Source organism: Phymastichus coffea, unplaced genomic scaffold (assembly GCF_024137745.1).
Source record: "Phymastichus coffea isolate CEN01 unplaced genomic scaffold, Cenicafe_Pcof_1.1 PCOF00053, whole genome shotgun sequence".
NCBI lineage: Eukaryota > Metazoa > Arthropoda > Insecta > Hymenoptera > Eulophidae > Phymastichus > Phymastichus coffea.
Genome location: NW_026706864.1, coordinates 324,699 through 340,047, shown reverse-complemented (window position 1 = coordinate 340,047; position 15,349 = coordinate 324,699). Strand labels below are relative to the sequence as shown.

General features: G+C 34.9%; 1 protein-coding gene across 1 annotated transcript; it reads left to right on the top strand.

Moving 5' to 3' along the window:
• Window positions 1-838: 838 nt before the first annotated feature.
• On the top strand, window positions 839-1,819 carry LOC131665620 (uncharacterized). Its single transcript, XM_058937646.1, has 2 exons — window positions 839-1,397; window positions 1,539-1,819. The coding sequence occupies exons 1-2, from the start codon at window positions 839-841 to the stop codon at window positions 1,817-1,819; spliced, it is 840 nt and encodes a 279-aa protein (XP_058793629.1).
• The last annotated feature ends 13,530 nt before the right edge of the window (window positions 1,820-15,349 follow it).

Sequence of the window (15,349 nt, the reverse complement as noted above, 5' to 3'; positions counted from 1 at the left end):
TTAAAAAAATATTAGAAAATTTTTTTGGAAATGCACTAATTACAATTTGAACGTTTATTAAAATATGTTATTTACATCTTGAAGGATATGATTATAGAAACTAGTATTTCTAGAACACATATGACATGTTCAATCGTTTTTTTTAAGCTTTTTGACGATTTTTTCAAGACAAAACTTCGAATAATAAAAACTTAAAATTTCATTGATAAAATTTTATAATCCTTAGTATCAAGGTAACTGCATATTTATTTAACAATAAATAATATCGTCGACTATATGGTAAATTATGGAAATTGTTAATGTACACTGAATTTTCGAATTTTTAATATGGCAAATTTGGATTTGATCTATATTTGTGGATTAAAATGGATGCGAAAAAGGCACTAATAATATTAAAATAATTAACGCGCTGCTTTTGTTTTGAAACCAGTGTTCGAGTATAAAACGCGGCAACCGGGAAAGTGTCATAGCTCTCGCTCTCCGCAGAATATAGCTGACGCCCGAAAATAAAGGAAAAAAGACTAATGGCACATGCACGGGTACACACATAAACACGCGCAATGAAATAGTCGCACGCGGCGGCGGCGGCGGCACGTTGAGCCGCAACGTCCATACAAAACGATCCAGAGCCAGCAGCAGCAGTAGTTCCGTTTCCCGCGTTGGCGCGAGTGAAATTTAAATAACGATTTTTCTTTGGATCGTCGATTCACGGCATGCGCGGCCGAATAACATAGATTCTTGCTTCGTTTTTTCGTGGCGGTGAGGGACGAATTAAATAAAAGGGGCTAGCCGCTCCTCCGCTCAGTCGCAGTTCGATCGCCAGTGTCGAAGGAGAAAGATGCGTACGATCGCGGTTATCGGTATCCTCGGCCTATTGGCCACAGTGTCCCAAGCAAGAAGCCATGACTTCTTAACGAGATCCCTTAACGAGTGTATTGGTGCGGACTCGTGGTTGGATTGCCTGAAGCATGAAGTATTGGGCTATCTCGACGACAAGCTTGGAACGACTACTGCAGCAAGATCGCTCGATACCCTTGACGAAGCTATTGTAGCGCGCACGTTCAAGTACTTCAAGAGCTTCGAGTATGGAGTCGATCTGCCGTTCGTCGACGCTCAGCTTAAATACCGGCCGGCAAGGAGCTTGGCTGACTTGGATGTTGAGTTTAAAGACAACGAAATTGCCACACATCAAGCTAGAGGTATCCTCAAGAAGAAGCTACTGTTGCCGGTATTGTTACTGCTGAAACTGAAGCTGAAGGCGCTCATGCCGATTTTCGTTGCCATTATCGGTCTGAAGGCTATGAAAGCTCTGGTGCTATCTAAGCTGGCAATTATCCTTGTCGTTGGATTTATTGCGTTCCAATTCTTAAAGAAAGGCGGCATGACTCCACCCATGGGTATGTACTCTCTCATTATTGAATTTTGTTAACAGCTTTCCACAGTAGATTTTCGATTTTAGCAGTATTAATGATTTGAGTGATATTGAAGTAATATAGCCATTCAAAGTCATTCAAAACTTACGAAAATAAATTTCGCAGGCATGACAATGGATCCAGTGCCGCAGTACGGTGCCCCACCAGTATCGTCAACAACGTCAGGTTACGAGCCACCAAACACGTGGGACGGCAATGGTCCTTACTCTCGTGTATGGACGCCCAGCAGTGGTATCGAATCGCAAAATCTCGCCTACAGTTACTACTCTCCGAGCAGTAGCTCAAGCTCGTACGGCTCACCTTCAAGCTCATCCTCGTCATCATCGTCGTCCGGCTCATCTTCAGTTTCTATCACTGGCAGTTCGAGCACTTCTACAAATTATTAGATAAATAAAATTCATGTTCGAATAGATGGCTTTGCCTTTTGTCTTTTTGTGCTCACTAAAAGGCAATAGCAAGTTACCATTTGAATACGAAGACTCTTTTTATCTCACACGCTGTATAAAGTTCTTGATTAATCGGTAGAAAGGAAAATAATGACTTTCTTATGCCGATCGACATTTAGTAACTAACTTAAAGAATTCAGTGATTGTCGTTTTAGTTATTTTGGGTTAATTGAGATAATTAGAACGATGTCACGATATCGAAGTCTCTCTTTTTCTTTTTCTTTCTACAAGCACGAACGAGTCTTCTTTTAAGAACAATTATTTATTGTTAAAACTTAGCATTGTTTACGTTCGGATATTGTTGCTGTAAATTATGCATAGTAATTGACAATAATTTCTATTGTGTAAATTTTTTAAGATCGGTAATATGTTGTTATCGATTAGATTTATCCAAAGAAATATACACCAAATAATTAATGTCGATTTAAACAGAAATAACCATATGCAAACTCAAGGTATGCTTTCGACGATGAATATTTACCAGTATAATAATGAAACTTGGCATCCATATGAAATAAAAAAAGAAATGCATTTATTTATTACTTGATTGCAACTATTTATAATATTTTTTATGCAATTTGTTAATAAAACTTTTTTATGCTAATATTATGTATCATATTATTTATGTTTTAATGTATCAATTTAAATTATTTATTGCAATACTGGTATTTTTATGTATGTACTTTTATAAGATTCATGATATTCATTTTTTAAAGATATAAATGAGAAACAATATAATTAGATAATTAGATACTCGTGTTATGAGTTAATTAATTTATACTAAAAGTTTAGAAAACTGAATTTAATTAATTTTATTTATAATTACGATAATATAATAGGCCATATTAAGTGTTCATAGTAATGTTATTATGACAAATAATTCTTACTGCGATACAGATTATGAATGTATATGGTACAAGCATGTGACACACAGTATATAAATGTACATCTGTATATGTATATACATACACATACATGTTCGGTGGTTTGAATTCCACCTTAAACTGGAGCTCCAGTTATGATGCGTATAAAACTTTTTTCTTCTACACCATTTTCAAAAAACGGTGGGGAGGTGGGTATACATACTCATGACTATAGGGAACCAAGACTAATGCGCACAGGCACCTACTGTATCTCTGCAACGTTCCACGTGGACGTAGTTCTTAAAGTCAATAACAATAACAATATATGAATATTTATATTGTTACCAAAATGTATTAACAATAACCGTTAAATTCTTATTCAATCAAACACATAATTTCTTTAATTATATTATAACTTATGCAGATATACAAAGAATTTAATTCGTTATGTATAATAATTTGTTTTCGACTGTACCTTTCTTAAAAGTACTTTCTACAAAAATGTACTTATTATATGTAAAATTTACAAGTGGTATTTTGAATTTTTATATATTTTGCGGAGAAATATTTTTTCTCTATATTTACACATTCTATCTTCATCTATGTTTAAATAGTAGAAATAATCTCTTTGAAAATTAGCATCCAAAATCTCATAATATTTCTAGAATATATTAATTGATTATTCAGTAATTCATAAAACTTGATTAATCGCATATAATCTTGGATACTTAAAATAAAACTCTGAAATGAATAAAAATAGAATAAGCTTCGATAAGTAGTTTATATGTTAAATCTATAAAATTCTCATTATAATGTGTCTGTATATAAGTATATAATGTTTATATGTAGAGGTATATCATTTATATATATATATATCTATATATTGTTGATTATCAATTATTGTGTAATTACATGTACGCTAGACGTTACATTTAAAAAATAAGAACACATTGGTGACTTCACGTGATTACATCAAATGACCATGACTGCAATTCTCTTAAAATAGGAAAGCGCAAATTGTACATTTGACTGTATTTAACCATTTCGTGATGGTTTCTTCTACGGTTGTATGAAAATTATTGAATTGAACTATAAGAAAGACCAAAATATTCCATATATTCTCCTATAGCTATAATAATTTTATTTTTATTATTCAATTATCACTTGTATCTATATTTGACGATAGAATGCAGGCATTTTTTAAATATTGTAAAAAATATTTCAGTTGATAGTTTTCTACTATTTTCAATGTGTCTTATTACATAAAGTACAAATTTGAATTAGATTCGTAAAAACTAATCGAGAAATAGTGTAGAATGTTAATTATATGATCCAAGTGTATTTGTTCCCAAGAAAACTCTTAGGGAGGTCGAGATGAAGGATTTTCCTTGTTAGAAATAACTGATGACATGGAAATAGCATTCACAATGATTACGCTACTATATATGATTGCGTCAAATTCTATTTCCTTCATTATTTTTCACACATGCTGATTCAAAAAGATTGTCTTTGAAAATTTGAGTGATTGCGGGTATATAAGAGACAAACTCATACATATTTGGGATAGACGAATCCAGGATTTCTAATGAGCAACATGGCTACCAAATTGGTATATCTTAAAGTTTTGATCTTTCATTAAAATATTCATTGTTACACGTATAAAGACTAATATATTTGTTATATTTGTAATTCAATTAGTAGTTCTGTCATCTAAATGATATTTTCTTATTTGTTTAATATTATTTTTTTCTTTTGAAAATCAAGTTTTGATTACTTAAAATCTTAGCATAAATTTTTTAATGAAACATTGTTTTTATGTTGACTGAATAATTTGGATAGAGGCAAAGAATTATCTAGTAATATTTCCAAAATAGATATTTGAATGTTATGAGTAAAGTTTGTTCATAAATTTTAATAATATTCACGGATTTTCAATTGAATTCTTCTTCATGGTTTTATCATTTTTTTCATTCTTGTCCTAACGATGTATTCGTAATAATTAAAAATATATGTTAATTATTTTTTTAAATGAAATGTATAATGGATGATAATTTTTGATATGCAATGTTTTGGTATGTAAGATAGTTACATGTTACCGCAACGGAAATTTTCTTTATCGATTTTTTTCGTCGTTTGTAACATAATTTGTCCGTCCAAATGTAATTTTATGATCGACAAATGAATTAGTTTCTTTCTTCATTACTACGTATTATATCGTATTAATTATTATGTGTATAATAACTACTATTAAAAAAATTAATTATCTTATCCACATTAGATATTTGTGATTCTGATCGTCGTAATTACACTGACGATGGACTTTGCAAGTGGTCATAGTATTCAACAAGGTGGCCATAGCAACGTAGGTTTTGGTAAAAGCAAACGTGGTCATGGAGGGTTCGGTGGAGGCAAACTTGGTCATGAAGGCGGAGGTTTCGGTGGAGGCAAATTTGGCCACGGAGGTGGAGGCAAAGGTGGCCACGGAGGTGGAGGCAAAGGTGGCCACGGAGGTGGAGGCAAAGGTAGAAGCAAAGGTGGCCATGGAGGAGGTAAAGGTGGAGGCAAAGGTGGAAACAAAGGTGGTCATGGAAGAGGAGGTAAAGGTGGTCACAGAGGTAGAGGAAGAGGTGGTCACTAAGATGTTTTTCTGAACACCTAAGTATAAAATATAATTATATTGATTTGTTTATTAATCATTAGCAGTTTCGCGAAAGTCAATGATGCGTGTAATCCAAATGAAATAAAATTGAAACCGTTTTTTAAGTTTATCAAATTTTTAAATAAAAGGAAGATTAACATTCATACAATTTTTAACTTGACTTCATAACGATTGAATTCGTAAAGCAACTATGTATAATTGTAATTAAAAAAGGAAACAATTAATGGTTGACCATCCACTTATATTCATGTCCTCTAATGAACTTTTACTTGTATAACTGTTATAATGCAATCGATGAGTGAACCGATCGGTTAGGAATAAAAAGACGAATTTGATAGAACTCAGATTATAATTGATAAAATAAACATTAGAATAAGATAAAATGTTCATTCTCTTAAACTTTATGAAAATTTACAAATGATGTGATACATAACAAAGATTGTAAAGAACATTGTAAAATCAGGTGCATATTTTTTTTCTCACTAGGACAAGCAATCAAATTAAAAGAGTTGTCCTCCGACAAAATAACCGGTACCTAAAAAAGTTATCGGGTTACGAAAATTGACAGACACTTGGAGAAAGGCTGCGAGATCTCGCATCCGCCGCATAGGCATCACTATACTCTATCGTTGTTCATATCGTTCTCACTGCGTTAGAAATAGTGAATTAGGACACAAGACCGGGATGAAAAATATCGAATATTAGTGCGTATTTCACACCCAAAATTCGTAATTAAAAAAGTCTTTTAATAACGAACCTCGGTTCAAGTTCAAAACGAAACTATATACGCGCTGGTTTCATAAATAAGATATTTCCGTACCAGTCAAGAAATGTGTGTGTGTGTGTGTGTATATATGCATACACACACACACACTTTTCTCTTTTCACTTAGAAATAAATTCCATAAATTCTTATTGCAATGAAATATCGTTCTTGTATCGATAAAATAATTACTTTTATGTTAATAAAATCGTCTTCGAAATAAACATAATATCAATAAAATTTCATACGTATAATTAATAAACAAACGAACTCCCCTATATATAAGGTTCAAATTAAATTACACGTAGTCTTCGCTTTCATATATTTTATATCTATGATAAATGTCCCCATAGCTCTGAATGGTTTGCTCATCAATATGAAAAGTTGAGTATAAGATTTTGTATCTTTGTTATTTACATATTTACGAAGTGTCTCGATGACGCATAATAGAGGTTTGTCTTTAAATTTAAAACAGGGTTGTAAAAAATGTTGAAAATTCCGTATTGTCGCTCTTGAAAAAGAAAACAAGCGGATGATAAATTAAGAAGGGACTCAAACAATCGGTGAAAAAGAGAGTAAGCGCACGAAGCAATAAAATCAGCGAAAATACCTACGAGCCATAGCGCACAAGAAGGTTGTGGAGCAATAAAAACTAGGGAAAACCTGGCACGAACCCACCTGTTGTAGATGTCGATTCTTAATTTAGGATTAGGGCTGAGCTAATCGCCCCCTTATTGAACTCTCTACTGGACCTTTTGTTGTTTTTTAAATAATATTAAATAAAAGTAAATAAATCATAATATTATCCGTGAACATTTAGGTTTGGTCGTATCAATAACGTAATAATCGCATCACTTTATCCATCTTATAGTTATTTAAGTCAGTAGTAATGACTTCATTATTTACAAAGTTTTTTACTGTAAAGATGAAAGTTTTTTAGAATTTTTTCTTTTCATATTGATATCAATTTAAAAACTAATCATGTGCCGCATGAGGTATTAATATCAATAGTCATTTTGAATTTTGAAACTGAATTCAGCAACAAAGCAAACTATATTTTATATTTTTTAGTCTAAGTCATAATAATTAATTTGTTTACCAAGTACACTTACAATTGCTAAAACAAAATCTTATAGCCCAAGAGCTGGCAGTATAAAATAGTTATGATTGAATATTTGCCCACATTTAAGATATTTAAACAAACTTTTTGCGTTAATAACAAATTAATTTACATTCCAGGCTACATCTAATATATTTAAAAAATGTAGCCGGAATAGTCTGAGTTACTTTTAATTACCAGGTAATGATTGGACACCCTGCTGAAACCTTATTCATAGCAGAATTTTTATCTCATGATTGATTACAAGAAAAAAACAAATGTTATGGTTTTACAATTTGGATTTTCAAAAAAATATTGCGCGTAGTCAGTTGATTTTGCCAAACTCTTCTTGGACAGCTTTCCAAACTTCTGCCTTGTCATTGTTCCAGATAAAACGTTTGGTAATAATTTCCTCCTTAATCTTGGATGAAAATTCTGCTATTAATACATTTTCAGCAGGATATTCAATCGTTACTTGATAATTAAAAAGAACCGCGACTTTTCCTGACGAAGTTTGCAAACACATCTGTTTCAATAGGCTACACTCGTGAGAGCAAAGAATAGTCTAAACAATGGGTTGCTAAGGGGGAATTTGCATCAAAAAAGGCAAAGACCATTCCTTCGACCGGGAAAATTATGGCGCCTGACTTTTGAAATTCGGTGGGAATGATCTTCATCGACTATCTAGAAAAAGGTAAAACCATTACAGATGAATATTATTCATCATTATTGGATCGTTTGAAAGCCGAGTTGCAAGAAATACGTCCACGATTGACCCACAAATGATTAGCCCCAAATGACTAGCGAGGAAAATATTTTATTCTAACAAGGAAATGATTGCAGGAGCGAATGCCTATTTTACAAACTGGGACAAATCCTATTATTTGGAAGGGATCAACGAACTAGAAAAGTGTTGAATAAAATGTATAAGCCTAAAAAGAGACTATGTTGAAAAATAAAAAAGATTTATTAAAAAAATTCAAGTAGTTTTCATTTTTGCACGGCCTTATCAAACGATCCTCGTATAAATAACTATTTGGATCGATTTGGTCTAAACATTGTTGTTAAAATGTTGAAAGTATGAAAATTATGACAATTATAATTTTGGAATACACGGAGTTTTAGAAATAATGATAAAATGAAAATAATGGTACAATGTTTTGAGTAATTTATACATTAAAATGCTTATAACCAACAATTTATATAAATTTTAGATAACTTTTATTCTTATCGAGCCTCTAATGTATTGTAGTATCAGTCACCAGCCACAGCGACTGAAGCGACCGAAGCGACCGAAGCGACCGAAGCGACCGAAGCGACCGAAGCGACCGAAGCGACCAAAGCGACTGAAGCGACCGAAGTGACCGGAGCGACTATATATGGTCGCTGTTTGTTTGCCAGGGTACGACGATCGACTGAAGAAATCGGCTGAGACTTGATTCACACTTATCGTGATCAATAAAGAAGGCAACTCTTTTCGTGGACAGATTAGTCGATATCATTCGCAATGGATAATCATAATCAAAGAAAGGTAATATTGTATTTCATTTTCATGATAATGATTTATCATTGAAATTTTTTGTTTTTAGGTGATAATATGATTATTGATTAATAAACAATCGTTAATTTAGGTAGAAGATATTTGAATGTATTGTGAACATAGATGGGAGCTCTGGTTAATTCCTATTATAGGAACTACCGAGTGAGTTACATTCACTACCCGTCGATATCGGGATTCTTAGACGGTTGAAACATATGTAGAAATTCCGGTAGATGTCACTTGAGTACTTACTATTTAAAATTTATTTTATCTAGATCGTTACTTGAAAAAATCTTCATAAAAATAGTTATTATTCCGTATCTTTTGAATCATTATATTTCAATTGTAAATAAATTTTTGAATCATGATACAACATTTATTTTAAGATATATTTAGTTAAACTTTGGAGGTTTATCCAAAGCTTTATAAGGAACCATTGTCAAAAACATTTATAGTGAATCAGGTACCGTTGACTAAATATTTATTGTTATAAATACATGAAAACGTGTAAGGATGTAATTATAGCTTTTAAATACACAAGGGAAGCTGAATTTGTATTTTGATATTTTGCATTCCACATAAAGGTAGACACGAAATATGGTTATGAAACATGAATGAATTATTTTATTTCAGTCCAACAACATTGCTTCAAAGTTTCTCAAATGGAAATGAATGAAAGCGTGAACTTGATAGACAAACCATTGACATTGCGGAGTGCGAGCAGCAGCAACAGTAGAAGAAGAAGAGGAATAATAAGAGAAGGGGAGGATGTACTATTCTTGAGCACAAAATAAACTAGCTAAAGAAACGTCTTACAGTGCTAAGGCTTGAGATAAAGAAAGAAATAATGAGGAGGAGGAGGAAAATAGGGAGGGAAGCGTTCGGGTTCGACGGCCGGCTGGTGGCCCAGTGACCGGGACCGGTTCCCTCGCCTCGCTCACTACTATATACATGCGGCTCTGTTCCTTCTTCCGCCTTCCTTGCGAACGCACAACTGCATCATCGCCCTCCTCCTTCTTTCTCTCTTTCTCTGTCTCTCTTCTTCTTCTTCTCGAACGTGGTGAGCGATATCTCGTTCCGTGCGCCCGCGCCGCCGCAAGCTATGCATTTCTCGCGCTCTTTCTCTTCTCTTTATTTATATGATTTGAGCCAAGCTTCATGTTGATAAATTAGCTAAGATTTTTTATTTATAAATTTTTTTTTTCACGTTGACAAGTAATTTAACTAATTGTGCATCAATTTTGCCATTGACGGCATTACAGAATTTAGTTACAATTGGAATGATCAAATTGCTAATGTCTGTGGAACGATGATTTTTCCTGAATTTGCCTTGGGCATATCTCAAATATTTTCCTCTAGTCTTTATCTTTCTTTCCCTTCTCTCAGTTTTTCCATTTCCTCACCTCTTTCATACTTTATAGCTGCGGTCGTGTGCGTGTGTATACACGCACGCGTGGGTACAGTATGTACTCGTGCAATTCTCGTCGTCATTGGCTCAGCAAGACCTTTTCTTCGAGCAACAACTTGGCACTTCTTGTCTCTCTTCTTGTCTTATATTATCGACTTACTCGTTATTACTTCCACGCAGACTGCGCCTTTCTCCTTTTTCTTTTCACTTTGTTTTGACTACTACTTGCAATCTCTGCACAGTAGAGTGATGCACTCCTTGCCAGATGTTGAGCTTGACAACAATCTCTATGAAAGAATTCCTTTGCCGATTCAGCGTGCAAACATTTTTAATTTTTCAATTAGACAGCTCAATCTAAATTGAAAACTTAGTTTGAAATTGGCGAAGATTGCATCATATTAATGTTAAAAAAGCTTTGTTACATTTGAATTATAATTATGTAATAAATAGAAGCATATCATTAGAGAGAAAAAAAGCAATCGATAAATAACATAGGCATTAACGGTATGAAAGTCTACATTAAAGTGAAATTTTATCCAAGTTCGCCTGAAAAGTCAGGAAGTAAATAATCGAAGGAAAAAAATGAGCGTACATCAAGATATGTACAATAGCTACTGATAAAACCAACGATCTTCGCTTGCACATAAACACACGAAGAAGAATCTCTTAGCGTGCACGCGCGCCGTTGCTGAAAGGGACTTTAAATTCTAGTTGAGCAGTGGTGGCAAAATGTGCGACTTGCAAAGAGGAAGAAGAAGAAGAAGGCAGCACACAGAGCAGAAGAAGAACAAGAATAAGAAGAAGAAGAAGAAGAAGGGCCTGAAAGGAAAAGTAGTCTATGCGACCGAAGGGGAAAGGAAGTGAAAGTACAACGCGTCGCGTTTGCTGCACATTGCGTCTCCTCTATACCACTCGCGAGAGAGAGAGAGAGAGAGAGAGAGAGAGAGAGAGCGTGTAAGTATAAGGTGGTAGCCTAAGAGGAGGAAGCACTTTGATTTCCTTCCTAGCGCCGCGCGCTGCCGAACGCTTTCCTTCCTCCTTTGAACCCTCTCTCTCTCTCTCTCTCTCTCTTTCTCCTCTTTTTTCTTTTACTCTCCCCTGTGTATCTGTATACATATATGAACTTTAGCCTTTCTTTAGCCGTGCTGTGTATATATACACGTGCAATTATTGTACCATCTCTCGTGTGTGCCGTATGTGAAAGTCATGTGTAGATCTGCTTGTACTTGAAATATCGGTCGATTATAATGTCAGTGAAATTTGATTGAAGAGGGTGTTCAAATTTGTCAGCTTAAATCTAGCTGTCATAAATCAATTACCAAATATTCTTTAATAAAAATAGGTACGATCAGCTCTCCGTCAATATGACGGCACTTTTATAGCATTACTCAGAATGTCTCGTGAAGCAATTGAAAGAAAGTTGAAAAGAAAAGATTGTTAAAAATATACGATCTTGGATGCGAAAAATATTTCAGATAAAGTAAAATAATTGCCACGAGGTACGCTTGTATCGTGAAATTCAATTACAAAGTCTAAGCAATTGTAATGGCAAGCGCATATGCGCTCGTGCGCAAAACCCTTCACTTTTAATTAAAAATTAATCAAGAATACACTTTTCTTTGATCCGAAAAAACGACATAGGCTTAAACGAAAAGCAGAGAGAAAGAGAGAGAGAGAGAGAGAGAGAGAGAGAGAGAGAGAGAGAGAGAGAGAGAGAGAGAGAGAGAGAGAGAGACGTGTATCGGCTGTGATTTATTTCAGAATGCCCAAAGATTTTTTTTGTGCTTTACGCGTGTAATTAAACAGTAATGAGCGGTGCGCGCGAGCTGCATAAGCGATTTACATCGTAAAATTAATAAAACATCGTAGGCCGCGGCAGCCGGTGGGTGAAAGCCACGGCGAGAGTGAAAAGAGTTACAGAATCGCGGTAGCGAGGAGAGCGGCGAATCGGGGAAGACGACAAGGGCGCAGAGAACGTAGTCTGTAAAAAAGGCAGGTGCATCCGAGCCGGTTTTGCCCTCTCGCGCGGAGGGCAGTCTTCTTTGTGCATCACGGCGGCGCGCCGCGGCACTGATATTTTCTATATCCCCTCTTCTCTCGCCGTTAAGTCTATCGAGACTTCTTTCTATACAGACAAGGAAGGAGAAAGGCGGCTGCTGCTGTTGCTGCTGCTGCTGCTGCCGCTGCTGCTGCTGCTGCTTGCCTGCCTGCTCGGAACTTCCTTGTTCGAGCAGATAAGACTGCGCGGCGACTTTAACTCCATCACTAAGATTTTTCGTTGTTTGTTGTAAGACTTTTGTTGCTCGACAGATGCAATTTTTATTATATTGCAGATTGCACATTAGATTTTTAAGATTTAAAAATTCTGGTTGGAGAAGCGTGTTATTAGTAGAGCATTTCACTTGTGGTTGGTTTCCGATACATACGGGAAGTATGCCTTAGGCATCTATTCCATTGATAAATAAATATGACATAAGTAAGACATGCAACACATTTTCAAACTCATTTCATTTGCATATGTAGCATATTTTCTCTTATTATCTTACAAATGTGTTCATTAATTTATTGCAAATTTACTGCATTCACTTTTCTAATTATGGAATTGGTTGTGTTATGTATTACCTTAAAGAGTTGAAGATATAATGGATACTTGCAACGCCATAACATGTTGAGAAAAAGTTATAATTCATGAAAAGCAGAAAGAACGTGGCATCATTACGTTTGAATACTTCCAAATGACAAGTTTCGAAAATTTTCGTGCTTCCTTTTGACGATCCGGACGCCCCACCAAAATATTCACAGCCGATCATTTATCTATATTGATTGTTCTGCACGAAAACGATTAAGCACACTTGATTATATCAAGTCCGTGCCAACGAATATTATAATTTAATAACTATCTGCTTTACGTGTCTACAAGTGACTATCGCACGTTGCTTGATATATATAACACACGCTGCCACCAACGCGTGTCAAGCGTTTTCTGCTACATGAACATCCCTACGCAAAGAAAAAGAAACAATCTGACATATTTTAATTCACTACACTTCATACTTAGCATGATTATTCAGTCTCAAATAACAATTTTTCATTAGTAGACGATAGAGATGAATATTACATTTGGATTTGGTATTTTAAGTTTCATTCATTTGAAAATAAAATGTATTATTTTGGGCCAAATTGATCATTGAACTCGGAACCTTGAGGATGACTCACATTACCAAGTATACGTACATTCGTCATCATGAATACATGCACTTGGAGTTTGCAGTTTTCAAATTACTTACAATAATGTATTTTGAAATAATGCTAATTTTTTCAAATAATATTGACCGTAGAGGTCAGAAAAAATTATGTGTCTTTATCTTATTGGACAAACTTTTTGAACGCTGAAATGATGGATAATATCACTTGAAATTTTTACTCAGCTTCGAATTTAGAATAGATTTCGCGTGAATAATGGGGTTCAAGAAAATAAAAAAGAAAGACAATAATCACCTCGAGTAATGATCCAAAATAAAAATAAAAATTTAAAGTCCGAAGCTTTCTTTTGTCAGTAAGATTCTCACGCGTGAGCCGACAAACACATTCACCGCGTCCTCGCACAGATAAATCAGCATCGTTCCTCATACACGCGATATCACGTCAGAGTCCATGTACGTATAAGCTTAGCGATACTTGGAGCTTCGAGTTGCAGAGTAAGAGAGCCGAAAAAGAGTAAGTTAGCATTCGATCGCGCGCTGTGCCGTAGGACCACGCGCGCGGTGTCTGAATATCAACGCCCGGAGTGGATGGGCCGAGACTCGAATTACAATTGACTGCGCGCCACAACAGAAAGATTTGGAGTCGGCTTCCTTCCGTCTATATATCTCTCTCTCTGCTTTTTCACTCGCATCCGGCGCGCCAAGGTGGGCACTCATTATGAAAATTAACCATTTGATGGATGCATATATTGCTGAGAATTGACTCCTCCTCCCGCCCTCTCTTTTACTCCGTCAAATCGTAGGTATATAAAAGAGCCGGTTATTGTAGGTTTAGCTACGGTTCATTACTTTATTTGGCTATGAAAAAATCGAACACGTCAGAAATTTTCATTACAGTTTTAAGATATAATTCGAGTCAAATATTTTATTCGAGTTTTCTTAACTGCTGATTTAGAAAATAGAAAACAGAAAATAAAATTTCATATATGTCATTTTTAAAAAAGAAGCTTGAAAAGATTGGTCGATCTTAGGGGACAAAACGTCGCGAAGAAAATATATTTTAGACTTTCTTAAACAAAAATGTATTATATATACTTCCAGACAACAGACTATCTATATCAATAGTATTAAAAACATTCATGAAATTAAAAAATGGATAAATCCTTCAATTTCATCAATGATAATAAAATACTACTCTGAATATTTGCTAAATGTAACGCGTGTGAAAACAACCGTAATGGAAATTGAAGATGAAAAAATACAAGCCAGAAAAATCCATAATGAAGAAAAGAGCGAGAGAGTACCAGGCTTGGTGAGAAAGACACCCCGTACGGAAGTGGCAATGCTTGTTGTATAATTCTCATATTCTCAGGCAAGCAGCAGCAGCAGCAACAGCAGTTGACCCAAATTCATTGGGGTCTTCGACCTCTGTTGGCCGCCGATTTGCAAAGCCCCCTCTTGCAAACTTACCTTGCCATCCCCACTCGTACTCGTGTCCTTCGCGGGAAGCCACCACCTTCGCAGTCGCGCTCAGCGCGCTTTTTACCGCGGGATGATCTTGACGCAGCTTCTCGCGTGCCAATATAGCCTGCTGCTGCTTTAGCTTGTTGCGAGTTTCGCTATGTTCAAATTTGGCTTGTATTACTCGACAAATTTTATTGTGTGTTGCTGTACGGTATTGTATGCTCTTTTTTAGAAATACAAAAAATCCACAGCTCGTCCTTTTTCATCTATGATTTTTGCTTAAAATTTTGAATTATCTTAATATTTATGCCATATTTCAATTCCATACATCAACTTTCAGACTGTTATAAAATCGCACCGTCAGATGTCAGTTGGTATTCATTCAATTCAACAGATATCAATTCTAAGATTTAAGAAATTGGTCTTCGAACTTACATGTAGCAGAATAATGAATCAATTGCCATCTGTTTTC

Excerpts from the sequence above, each read along its gene's own strand:
- LOC131665620 (XM_058937646.1), top strand. The coding sequence starts at position 839 with ATGCGTACGATCGCGGTTATCGGTATCCTCGGCCTATTGGCCACAGTG. Across the intron at positions 1,398-1,538 it reads CGGCATGACTCCACCCATGG|GCATGACAATGGATCCAGTG; the intron begins GTATGTACTCTC and ends TAAATTTCGCAG.